General features: G+C 26.9%; 1 protein-coding gene across 3 annotated transcripts in view; it reads left to right on the top strand.

Moving 5' to 3' along the window:
* Nucleotides 1-13,899, top strand: part of LOC107452080 (thymocyte selection-associated high mobility group box protein TOX) — a 215,809-nt gene that overhangs the window by 176,714 nt on the left and 25,196 nt on the right. For all 3 annotated transcript variants that reach the window (XM_087163794.1, XM_087163796.1, XM_087163798.1), the window contains 3 exons: nucleotides 4,404-4,514; nucleotides 6,221-6,325; nucleotides 9,564-9,775. In XM_087163794.1, the coding sequence (XP_087019920.1) occupies nucleotides 4,404-4,514; nucleotides 6,221-6,325; nucleotides 9,564-9,775 (428 nt within the window). The remainder of the gene's footprint in view (nucleotides 1-4,403; nucleotides 4,515-6,220; nucleotides 6,326-9,563; nucleotides 9,776-13,899) is intronic.

The raw sequence follows: 13,899 nt of genomic DNA, 5'->3' as shown, positions 1-13,899 counted from the left end.
TTGAACTTGTCGAGTAAAAAGAGTGAAGTATTACTTATTTTCTCTAAACAAATAAAGATAGAACAATAAACCATAAAAGTTTATCTCAGTTGCATGTTTTTCCTTTACAACTGAAACATGGTCGATATCAGAAATGAAAATATTTCACTATATGTTAATCAAATGTCTTTATGGTTATTTGTCAATAAATAAATAATAATTAATAGTTTGTCTCTGATAATTAGCATTTGCTGCTCATGTATATTTTTTTAGCAATCGTTATCTCATTTCTAATTGTAAAAGTCATAATTTTCATTGTTTATTTATTTTACATTTTGCTAAAATGAGTCATGCAAGTGATAAGAAATAATACATGTATATTTCTTTTCCTAATTACGCATATTTCGGCCATCTGTATTTTGATAGGTTGTAGTTTCAAGTAAAGAAAATTATTACACATCTATACACATTTATGCTTGAAAAAATTGACAAAATATTGTCATTTCTATCCGTTGTCAAAGGAAAACAAAGATGATGAAAACTGGATTACGCCATCAACTCCTAACTTCTTTAGTTCCAATAATAACATATTATTTTTATTTTATGAATTATTTACAACCTCTTTTTCTTCTTTTTTTTCGTTAAAACTCAGAAAAGTTCTTTCTAAAAAACGTACATCTTCCTCTATTTTTTAGCCCTGGCTTTATATAAATGAACCCATGCTTTTATGTTTCTCCAAGACTCTTATCATGAAGTTGAAGTCAAAATAGTTCATTCTATTGATAAGGTATTTAAACATCGTATAGAAATGAAAACGTTAAATTTTTAAAAAAATGATAACTTTATTTTTATCACATATTTTTAATTCTATATATAGGTAATAATTTATTAACCAAAAAATTTTTTTTCTTTTATTTTTCTTTAATTTTATATTGGACATTAAGATTAAATGGTAAATTTTATGAACGAGATAATTAAAAATAGGAGAGAAATAAAAACACTTAAATCAAATTAATTTCTAATTTTATTTTTCTTTATTACTCTTATCTTGGAGATTAAATCAAAATGGAACATTGTGTGGATAAAGCATTTAAAATTTGGAGAGAAATAATACATTTAATTTTAAAAAAATACTATATAAAACTATGTGTTGTTTGCTATACTTTGTAACTTATATTGGTCAAGCCTATATGTTCAGGATTAAATCATCATAATTCTTGATTGCAAAATACCTACGTTTTGTATCTGGAATTTTTAGTCAAAGAATTTCAAACCATAATATTCTCTAGATTGCTCATAAACAACTTTCTGCAGGGTTAATTACACAAAACAGTTAAATTAGTACATGAGCATGCCATACTTCAAAACTAATATTAGAAATGAGAAGGATCAACAACAAAATCCTTCATATTTACTTAATTTCGAATGAAAGAATACCTTCCATTTTGTTTAAGAATTAGATTCCATTTGAAAACAAATGGAATAGAAATAATTCTAAAAACGGGAATTACAGTTAAACAAACATTTAGACGAAAAGCGCCGTATATTATCATAAAAGGTGTTTCACATATCATACAAAACTCATTATTATTTCCAAATTTAATGGACGTTTTAGCATTTTTGAACAAAGAGAGAGAAAAGCAATTCGAACACTGGGAAGGGGGGGGTTGGCTAATGAATTTTATAAATAAATAACGACAACGAAGCGGGATAGAATCTTTGTTCCATTAGTTTTCTAGAATATTTTGAAGAAACAGAGAGCAAAAGTTTTAATAACGTAAACAAATTACTTATTTATTCAGTAAAAGACGTTTTCCAACGCCATGGAGAGAGATGAAATTAATTAGAGAGAATGCTAAAGCAGCTCAGTTTTGATATTCCAGAAAGAGAAATAAGTTTTAATATATGTTAGATAAAAGGGAATTATTGTGGACGCAAGACACGGAATAATAATTTGTTCGCAAGATTATAAAAGAGTTAATTATGGCGTTTGATGTAAAAATAATGCATTAGCATCAATATTATATCCTAGAATATCTTAGTAACATTTGAAGTTTTTTTTCTTTTTGGATTCGGGAAATATTTTTGAGAGAAACTCTCTTAAATGTTGCATAAAGATACAAAAAATTATATTGTATGATACTATTGAAATAAGAAAATACTTTTAGATGTTTTTATTTAAGTAAAATAGTATCATACATTGTCAAAAAGTATCAAGAGGTGTATGGAAATGAAATTAATTAGAGAAGGGTAAAGCAGCTCAGTTTTGATACTTAGAAAATGAAATAAATTTTAATACATGTTGAAAAAAGGAATTATTGTGAACAAGAAATAATTATTTGTTCGCAAGATTATAAAAGTTAATTATAGCATTTGATTATATTCTCTTCTAGAAATAATGCATTAGCATTAATATAATATCCCAGAAAACCTTAAATATTTGAAGTATTTTTTTAGATTAATGAAATGCTTTTGAGTAAAACTATAGTAATAAATATATTTAAAATATAAAAAAATTAATTTCCTCAAAATGCAAAAATATGTGATACTATTTAAATAAATGAAAAATTCTGTTAGATTGCATCATGCAGTTTAAAATAGTATCATGCATGGACAGTGATGAAAAGGTATTTCTTAAAGAGGTATATTGCATTTTCTTAGAAGGTATAATACCATTTTTAGAAATAAAATTAATTATATCATGCTAAAGCTGCCCAGTTTAGATGTTTAGGAAGAGAAATAACTTTTAAAACATGTTATTTATAAAAAAATTATTATGGAAGCAAGACACGTAGTAATAATTTTTTCGCAAGATTATAAGAGTTAGTTAAAGCGTTTGATGTTATCCTCTAGTAGAAATAATATCTTAACATCAATATAATATCCTAGAATATCTTAATAAACATTTGTGAGTATTTTTATGAAACATTTTTAAATGAGAACTATCTTATGCAATTACATTCAAAGCATTAAAAGTTAATTACATCAAACTGCAAAGAAAATTATGCTTCTATTTTCTGTTAAATCGCATCTTGCATTTTTAAATAGTATCATGCATTCTTAAACAGTATCATGCATTTTTAAATCTTAGCCACTCTGAAGCATTTGGCAATATTTTATGCTTTTTAGAAAACTACATTTGAAAATAGTATCAAGATACAAAGTGAAAAAATAAATAAAAATTGTGTTCATTATCCACTGCGTATAATGCCTTTATACACTGTAACTAATTCCGGATCAAATTACCGGTAAAACGTTCTGGCACCTTGAGTGCAGCATTTTACAGTAAAATTTCATACCGTAATTTCTACAGTAATATTTATTTAATTACTGTAATTCAGGATTTTATTGTTATTTCTATAAAATAATTGACTTTTTTATCATTCAGTAAAACTTTACGGTAAGAAGTGTACTAGCTCCCTGAGTGCAGATAATTTTTTCTGTAATTTGATCCAGAATTAAATTTTTTACAGTGTACCACCAATTGATCACTTGCCTTCTAGTTTTGATGTTGTTGTTGTTGTTGTTAATTTACGTCGCACTAGAGCTGCACAATGGGCTATTGGCGACCTTCATTTCTAATTTTGAATACATTCTATTATGAATTTACTTCAGAAAATTCTGGAGTAGAGTTTCTGGAGCCCTTGATTCTAATAAAATTTAACTCGTACTAGATGAGATAAAATTACACATAAATTGTCACATTTTTTAAAAAAAATTTCAATGTATTTTGCACGATTATAAATTTTTTATATCTTAAAAAATAATAGAAGTGGCTGACGAAGAAAAAAAAAATTTCGAACATTTTTGGGTTTGCTCTCAAAAAACGGGGTGGCGTTGAAAAATATGATGAAACTGCCGGAATTGAAAAGAAAAATGAAATTGTCGTCGGCGGAGCGAAAAAAGTGCTGAAATTTCGCTGACTAACTGTTTTTAACAAACACTATGACCATCTGTATTGAATTCTCTTTTCCATTCCTTTATTGCTCCATATCGGAGGAAAAGATATGGAATTTTTCTTTTTTGTCTATTTGTTCTTTCCTTTTTTTCTTCCCTTTTTTACTCCCCTATAAATTATTAATTTTTTGTAAAATTCAAGATGGTACTTTTCAGTTATGAAAGTAATAAGAATGAAACTAAAATATTTTGCTGTTACCTCTGATCTTCTTACAACTTAGTTTTACAACTTTAATCAAATGCAAATTGTTCTGCTACTAATAATAAATGTACTATTTTACAATCTGATGGACGTAATAAAATTTTCTGGGATAAAAATGAAAGAATGGGAATTTTTTAATGTTAAGAGCAGTTTGAAATAGTTTGAAACAAATTATCTTGCATTCTAAAATATTTATTTTTTGCTGATTGATTTTCTCTCTATTGTTAGCATCAATTAAATGTAATTGTTTTTGTTTTTTTTACAGACGTTCCATACTCCAAGTTTCGGGGACGAAGAGTTTGAAATTCCACCATTAAGCTACGCACCAACTGCTGCTGCAACTAGGTGTAGCGGTCAGGGGGTTTTCGGAAATCAGGTACCCTGTATTTATATTTCAGTTATAATTTAGGTTTATAACAGTTCGGTTAAAATGATTTTTTTTTTTAAAAAATGAGAATTTTATTTTTTGCTGTTATTTCACACGATTAAACGCATATTTGATTTATCTTCAAGGAATGACAACTTTTTTTTTAATTCTTCAAAAGAGCATTAAATTTTTCACTATTAAGAAAACATAAAGGATGTTAAGATTTTTTTTTATAATAGAAAGTTTAATAACTAGTTTAATGGTTGGTATGGTAGTAGTCATTCTTACAAAATATTCCTTATAACAAATTAATTAGGATTTTTAAAGCAGAGTATAGTTTTATTTCTGAACTACTTTTTTTCATTTTATAATATTTTTCTTCGTTAAAAAATTTTAAAATTGTTTTTCTATGTAATTATTTTGTGTTATCATACACATTATATTTTGTATTCTAAGTTTAATTTTGTTTGTTTTTATTAAGTTTACGTTTTGTATAAACATTTAAATTAACGAGAGTTTTAATATGGTCAATTCATTTTATTTTTCAATAAAAAGAAAACATTCTTATAAACTTATGAGGCAAACTTTATCGATAGGAAAATTTTTTATTATATCAGTACATTTTTAAAAAAATAGCCTTTATGTTTTGCGCCACGTTTAAAATTATAATACAATGTAGTTTTAACCCAAAAAGTGTTTTATCCAGTTGAGTTTTATTTAAATGTATTTTTTTTAATGTAAACGCATTTTTTAAATAATTTTACAAAATGTAGACAATTTTAAAATTGTTTGCGAAAAAGAAAAGAGAATCTGCAAACGATTCTAAGTTTTCATTTTATTTATTTATTTTTAATCGTTTTCTAATTTTGGAATATTCATTAAAAAAGAAAAAAAAGCCGAATTGAGTGTTCTATCACAATTCTGAATAAATGATTCCTCTCGATGTACCAGCAAAAAATACAAAAATTGATTTTTCAAAAAGAAAAAACAAATTTCTCCCCCTTGTCCCTTGTTATAATGAACATTTCAACACTTCTTTTTGAATTTACAGTTGTTGATTTTTACATTAATTCTTAAAATCATTTCTGAAAAAAATTTCTTAATTTTCTCTTTCAAGCGTCAAATTTTTCAAATTTAAAAATAAAAAAAAACTTACTTTAATGTAATACCTGATAACAAAAGAAACAAAACAAAAAATCTTTGAAAATCAATTCCGTATTTTCTAAATTAAAATAAAAAATCAAAGTTTGTCATGTTACCATGACAAAATGTAACACTTGATTATCTTCAATTAAACAAACATGCGTTTTAAATAATTAAACACGCTTGTTAATAGATACTTTGTTAAATATATAAAGTATGAATTCTACTTTTTTATAAAAAAAAATTAATATAGAAATTTTACTTATTAATTTAACATTCGAGTACAATTGTGTATTGAAATTACAATGTAATTTGAAATTCTATATTCAAATTACAATCGTGGAAATTAATTATGTGTTTCAAATACAATGTATATTGTTTTATTTTTTAAATTGTACTTACGAGACAGATATCATACCTTTTTATGTAATCCAAACGATTTGAAGATATTATTGTAATCATTATTACATTTTTCCTGTCTCTTTTTAGACTTGCATCTGTTATTTAATCTAATCTTGGTTTAAATGAATTCTTCTTTTCTAAAAAAATGTTTTTTTCTTTTCTTCATCAAGATTCCTGTGGAATACCTCAAGCGAAAACTGAGCTGCGATCAAATTTGTGTGTACTTACCTAGACAAGAAGAAAATTATTCAGACTGTCAAATTTACAATCAACACGTACGTAAGACTTCCATAACTATTGTATCTACTTTTCACTCTTTTTTAGTTCTAATGTAGAGATTTTCAACCGCGTGCCACGCATTGCCCAACATTGACATTTTGTTGGTCCTCCAAAATACCTGAGTCAGTAAAAGACGATAGTTTAAAAATAAAATAAAAAGGCTGTTAAACGATTATTATTTAAAGTCGTGGCTTATACTTAGAAAAAATATCGATGCTTTAATCGATGTGATGATTTGTTAAAATCAGAAGGAACAAACAATTAAGTTTCGCCATGACAGCTATTCTTTCAAACGATTTTCAAAATAATGAGCTTTAATGCATACTGTTTTGAAGCAAATTAAGTAAAAAGTAAAACAAGGACTTACAGTGGCGGATCCAGCGGGGGGGGGGGGTCATGACCCCCCCCCCAAATTGAAAAAAATATATAAAAATAATAATTTTTTTAACAGTTTACAAATGAAATGAAATATTTTAAAAATTATTTAAGGGGGCATATACACCTAGGTAGGTCGGAAAAATCGATTTTTCTTCATCTAATTATGTTCTTCACTGTTTCAAGAATCAAAATCCAAAAGATTAAAACGAAATTCGTCATAGTTTCATTGTGAACATTAATAATGTTGAAGCGCGCTTCAACAGGTTTAACCAAGATTGTATTTGCCAAAGTGTCTAAAAAACGCATTACATTTATTATTTAAAGATTTTGAATACTTGAATTATTTATGTATTGTTCATTATGAAAAAAATAAATGAGAAGACTAGCATTAAACACCCCAGTTGTTTTTTTTTTGAAAAAAAATATTTTTAAAAAAAGTTTTCGTAAAAAAATTTATTTTGGGGGGAGGGGATCTGAGTCTATGACCCCCCCCCCAGAAAATTTCTGGATCCGCCCCTGAGGACTTACGTCATTGAACATTTCTGAAATGTAATTTAAAAACATGCGGCTAACAGGAAATTTATTTCTAAATTATGTTCTGAAAGTTCAAGAATACGGATTTGAGTAATTATTAGAGAAATTTAGCATATTTGTACTACGCACATTCGTGTACACAGTGGTATGTGAATATTCTTCGCAGCCTCTGTAAAGAACCAAGGTTTTTCTGTTGTAAATGCGCTGCGTGTAGTACATACGTTAACAAATAGAATGCTACATAAAAATGCTAACTATCTCTTTTGTCTTTAACCTTCTACATGGATAGACTGTTAACCAGAAATTATAAAATATTAAGTTTCTAATGCGTATATTAACTTCACCTATTAAATTATTTATATTCCTTAGTTTTAAAATAGGCGACTGAATTGTTTTTAAAATTTCCAATTTGAGTTTAAGCCTGAAACATTTGCATAAAAAAGACTAATTGTTACACTCCCATCTCAGATGGTTATGATTTCGCATAATTTGCGCGTAATTGTTTGAAATTAAAATAAATGATGATGATTTGCCTATCCCCTATTCAGAGTAATTATTCTTAATTATCCGCATATTTCGATTGTGCATATGACCTCAATTACTCGATCTTAATCTAATTTCGTGCTTTTTTGATGAATTATGCAGTGGGCGTGGGAGGAGGCTGTATCTATCATTTATGATATAGCCATTTTAAGAAACAATTAGTGAAAAGCATTCAAAGTAATAATCTTAATTGAACCAACAGAAACTTAATTTAAACTGCTCAATTAGAAGTTGATTTTAGAAACGATAAGCTATGAAAGCTGACTATATCATTCTTTAGAAATTTTAAAAGAGTATTTATATCAGATGAAACTTCGATTACTTAAGAGAGCATTCTTTCCGTTCGTTCTTTCGCAAAAACGTTCTTTCCGTGAATAAATATACCCTTTTTCTTTCTTTAATGGATTTGTATTTTTGACTATCTACAAAAAAAGGGCAGTTGCAATCTAGAAAATATGGTACCTATAGATTAGTTAGGAGTACTGGTTAAAATTCTGACTCCTTAGACTTTAGTGCATTTCGCTAGATCTCTAGAACCATTTAAAAGAATCAAAACAATTTTGAAACTAGTTGTAATACTCTTTTCTCCTAAAATAATTTTGATGCATAGAATAATATTTTAAGATAATTTTTTATTATTTGATTTATCAATGATCAAAAGATTTTGGAATTGCTAGATACACAAATTTTTAATTTAATTTAAACTATGTCATTTTGATAGACAAAGTACAAAATTTGAGCGGGATAGGCCGAACAGTTTCTGAGTAATAAAATTTGAAATAAGTTGTGTTTTTAATTTTTCTTTTCTTTACAAAACGAATTACCCTCACAATATTTATTCCCCTCCATAAAATTAAGCTGAAATGTTATTTTATGCCATTATTGGAGAATACATGTTTTCGAAACATATATACAAAATATATCTACAAAATAAACTCTACAAAATATATCGATCTCTTCAAGCTAGGATGGATTGAACAATTTTGTACTATATACTATTTCAATAATTCGCTACTTATAATTTGTACAGTTTTCATTCGAATTGCTTGAAATTGTAAAAATTTTACTTACATCATATAAATTTTTCGTACATCAGTATTTTTTTTAAAAAATTGTTTTTTATTTATTTTTTGTATATTATATTTAAACTATTACCATAGAACGACGATTATGCAACTAACTAAGATTAATAATTTTTCGTACTCAACAATTTTTGTATTCGAATTTAAATAAAATATTTAAATAAAATCATGGTATAAATTGACTAGTTTCACTGCTAAGGTCAGTTATTCAAAGTAGCATTATCTTAGTCGCAGTTGCGTATTTTAATAATAAAAATGTTTTACTGTTACTTTAATGATTTTTCTTCATTAATTAGAATAATATAATGTTATCAAATTTCCGTTTATTTTGCAAAATAAGTAATGTTATGAAATAACCATTATTAATATTGTAATAGAATTATTATTCCGTTGAATTCGAAAGAGCCCTTAGAAAAAATATTCTACGATTTAAATCAGAAAATTAGTTTATCTAAAGAACTGCAATTTTACAGTAATATCTAGTTGCTTATTATCGAATATTTGCTGTGTAACAAAGCGAGTGCTTTCATGAACAAATCCCCTTAAGAGGAAATTTATTAACGGGTAATTTATTAACGTAAAACCAAAAACCTAATATACATTTATGAATTAAAATAGAAATAAAACTGCATCTTTCTTACTTTCTTTTTTTTTTAAGAAAATGGTTTTATTTATTTATTTATTTTTTTCCCCACAGCCTCTTTCTCATTTACGTTCACCTGAGTCTCTCCTCCAGTCTCATCAACAACATCAGCAACAACAAAACGGCTACCTGGTGCACCCTAGTTCACCCCAGGGTCACATAATGAACAACAACCAGTTCCATAACCCCCCACATCAACAACAATCGAGGGGGCATCAAGACATGTACCAGAATGAAATGATGAACCCTCATTCCATGGGCATGCAGTAAGTTTTTTCCCTTATATATATTTATAATCTTAACATTCATATTATTTACTTTTGTTTTAACAAAAAATATTCCGTAAATTTTATTAATATACAATTTGCTTAGAACAGATTTCTTTTTTAAATGTTGGATGTCTCAATTATTTTAAAACAAATATGCAATTTATTATTTTGAATATTAAACCAGGATGTGAAATTTTCACCCCCCGGCTAGCCACTAGCGACTGAATATTTAGGACTGGCGGGCAAGTTTTATCTTGTAAAACGTTGAATTTCAAATTTTGCTACCTCATTTTTCACTACCTCAGTTAAAAAACCTTATTAGAAGAATTATGTTTTACGTTAACAAAAGTAGATTAAATTTTCAATAAATGTGCGTAGTTTGTATATGCCTAAAGAACAACTATCGTATTTCATTAGAAGTAGTTTTTTCTCTCTTTTCCAATTTATTATTTTGTTAGTTTATAAAGATAAGTATTTTAGCTAATCATTTCAATCATGTTAGATTCTAAGCTGACTGAAATGTGCTCTTTCTTTAAATAAAATAAGGGGAGGAAAAGTTTAAATTAGGTTTAATCTAATTCAAATTATAAGTTATTATTTAATCGAAACTTATTTAATTTAAATTATAGATTTGAATTTTCTTTTTTTAAATTGTTTGTAATTTTGAAATTGTAACTTAGATTAAGAAATGAAAAATCAAGGCACAAAATTTTAAAATATCTGAGAATATTATTTACAGCTTAGTATTGAATTAAAAATTTGATTACTTATTTATTTTATTTTTTTAAATTTTTATTCTAATAAAGAAAGAGACTGAAATATTTAATTCAGTTCCTTTTCAGAGAATTTCGTAGAGAGACTTTTTGGTTGAACTTATTGATCTGATTTAGGAGACCTAGGTGGCAGCACAAATCGCATCTCTTTAGTGTTGTTAGAGTTGAATTAGAAGAGAAATTTCTTTTCATTCACTTTTACACGTTGTTGTTGGTGTAGTGGAATTTTACGATCATAATTTTTTAATATTTTTAGTCTTCATATAGGAAAACCCTTGGCCACCATTGTTTGCCAAGGGAAAACCACTGGCATGCTTTGCTACATTCTGTACAAAAACAAACCTAGGGATCACGTGATTTCCGGTCCGAATGTTCTTTATTGCTCCCAAACAAATACTATAGATTGTTTATGATGCCGGCAAATTTTCAAGTGGTTGAATATGGTGTGATAATTATGTATCTATGAAATTTTACTTGATCAACTATTTTATTCGATTTCCTAGAAACTATCTCAAAACAGACATTTTGAAAACATCGTGATTATTTATAGTAGTTATTCCTTTAGTTGTGCTTCAAATCCTGTGACTTTAGCAGGAATATATTTGCAATAAAATTTAATAACTTTCCTATGACTGTGAATGATTTATATTTATTCAGTGGTAAGTTGTTTTAAAAATCATAATTTATTTAGTTTTTAATTATGTTTGCCATAAATTGTTAAATTGTTGTGTTTTATTCTTATTTTTCCCTCCATGTTTTAACAACTTACAAAAATTATGTTTACATCTTTCATAATTTTCAAAATTCCTGAATATTGTCATATTTTTCAGAAATGTAAATATAAAACATAATTCTTGAAGGAAATTTATTTATTGGTATGATCAAATGTTTAATAGATAGTATACCTAATATTTAATTACATAATCCAGAAGCTTTTAGCTATAGATAAATTTGAATAGTAGAAGTTACATTTTTAGTAAACTGAGTGATCACTTTCACAGGTAACAGACAAAATCTGGAATTCTCATACAAGTTCAAAATCAACTCTGTAATCAGTGCTATTTTAATAAGCATTTAATTTGTTTTTTTAATCAAAGATTTAAATTTTTTGAATTAAATTATTTTAAACATTGAAATAAGGGCATCATTGAAATCAATTCATATCTATATTTCACTTAAGATAAGTGATAAATCTATTAAACAGAAGTCTATGAAACTATGGTTAAATTTAGGTTGTAGATATCAACAATTTTACTTAAGGGATATTTTGTATCGCTACCAGTTTGTGCCGAATATCGTGCACAACATACCAAAGGACTTTAACGCTTGGAAAAATTTTATTAAGTACTAAAAAAGAGGGCCTCAAATTGGTCTCTTTCTATTATGTATTTTTTTTTTTTTTAAGTTTTTTGGAATGAATTCGTTGTACGGTAATCGCCAGCCAAAATTTGATTACTGTTTTGTCGAAGATAACAATAAAAAAATCTTCTCTTGACTTCTAAGGGAATTTTCTGAATTTATTTACTTATTTAAAATTTATGGTACTTTTTCATTTCGCTGGTGCAGGTGATAAAGTATTGTTGGCAAAGTCACGAGACGCTAGTAAATTAAACAGAGTTTCTTTGTTTTTTGTGTGACAAAAAAAAAATTTTTTTAAGAAAAATAAATTAATAAAATGGCTGAATTTATCTGAGCTGGCGAAATAGAAAAGTACCAAATTTATTTTAAATTCTTTCTATTAATTGAATTTTAAGTCTACCCAGCAGTAGCTACATGTTATGCGTTTGGGATTTGTCCCCTCCTAAGATTTTTTTAGTGTCTTGTGTTCCACTGCCTGGAATTCGCCAAGATTTAGGCAACTATTTTGACATAGGTACCAATACGTAAATATACCAAATTATCTACAAAATATTAATGATGAAATCTCAGGTTATTTGGTTTTTATTTAAAGATTGCCCTCCTTCACAAAGTGGTCTTCATTACTAGCTTTTTTTGCTGACTGATTAGTTCTCATACTGGCATTGTGATTAAAAAACACACACTTTAAAATTATTATTTTATTCTCAGTAACATTAATTTTTCTAATAAATATCCCCAACCGTACTTTGCCTTACAATCAGAAACTAATCGTGAAAACCTCAGAATCAGAAATTAATCGTTTCTGGATAGAAAGATATATATAACTATCCAGGAAAAAAATTAGTGCAATTTTTCAAAGTTTATTTTAATAAATTTTAAAAACTTGCTATGGCATTAAAATTCAAGACTAAAAATTTAATAATTTAAGGTGTCAAAAGGTTTAAATCTTTCCACATTACGTTTCTATTTAGAAATTTTTGTTTTAATTAATCATTTCAAAACACACATATTAAAGACATTTATACTTTGTAAATTCAGTTTTTTTTCTGATTAATAATGTCCTGTCCTTTCGATTTTTAATTTCTACAAATAAATGGTTGTAATCTACTGGTTTTTATCAAATTGCAGATATGTTCTTTGGAAATATTTTATTTAATAAATCTTTTCTTTAAAATGTAACCAAAATTAATTGTCTTTTACAAGATGATGAAATAATTTTTGGTTAAAAATTTTTGCATCATGTTTATTTCTCAAATCACTAATTTAACATGTAATTACAGTGGAGCATCGTTTATACGACGCCGAAGGGACCACCGGAAAACGTCATATAAACGATAACGTCGTATAGTCGATTTTTACTTCTAAAACTTAAACTAACTCTGTTTTCAGTTAATTTTAATGTTTAACATGTTGATTTACATAAATTTCTAAATTAGACAAAGCAAAACAAACAAATAACCAAAGGAGAAAATTGCAGTGAGCCATTTGAATGTATGTTACCTTTAATTATATTTTCCTGCTACTATCCTTTACAATGCTTTGAATAGCGAGTTGAAGTTACTGCTTTCTATGATGCAATTTTAAATTTCTAATCACGGCCAAATCTAATGGCTGAAGCGCACTTGTGCAATTTGCAGGAAAAAAGAGAGCTTTTACATTTTCCAAAATAATTAGCATCGGTGGGTGCGCTGGACATTGGTCGATGAATAGAAAAATTTTTCGTTTTTTCCTCTTCATAACATTGTCTAGTTTTTTCAGTCATCTAGTAAAAATTACGGTCGTCATCCAAGCATTCTTGTTTTCACCCTTTTCTGTATCATTCATGTTGGCAAATTCCGCCCTTTTTTAAAATACACAAGAAAAAATTAGAACAAAATCTAAAAATCGACGTATAACCGATTCTGTGCATCGTATAAACAATATATTTTTACATTAAAATGAATAGGAATGATTTGGGACCACACTAAAACGTCGTATAAATGTAAACGT

Source organism: Parasteatoda tepidariorum, chromosome 1 (genome assembly GCF_982258835.1).
Source record: "Parasteatoda tepidariorum strain Cologne lab strain chromosome 1, Ptep-v5.0, whole genome shotgun sequence".
Lineage (NCBI taxonomy): Eukaryota > Metazoa > Arthropoda > Arachnida > Araneae > Theridiidae > Parasteatoda > Parasteatoda tepidariorum.
The sequence above is the reverse complement of the archived record's forward strand: the minus strand, read 5'-3'. Positions and strand labels throughout refer to the sequence as shown.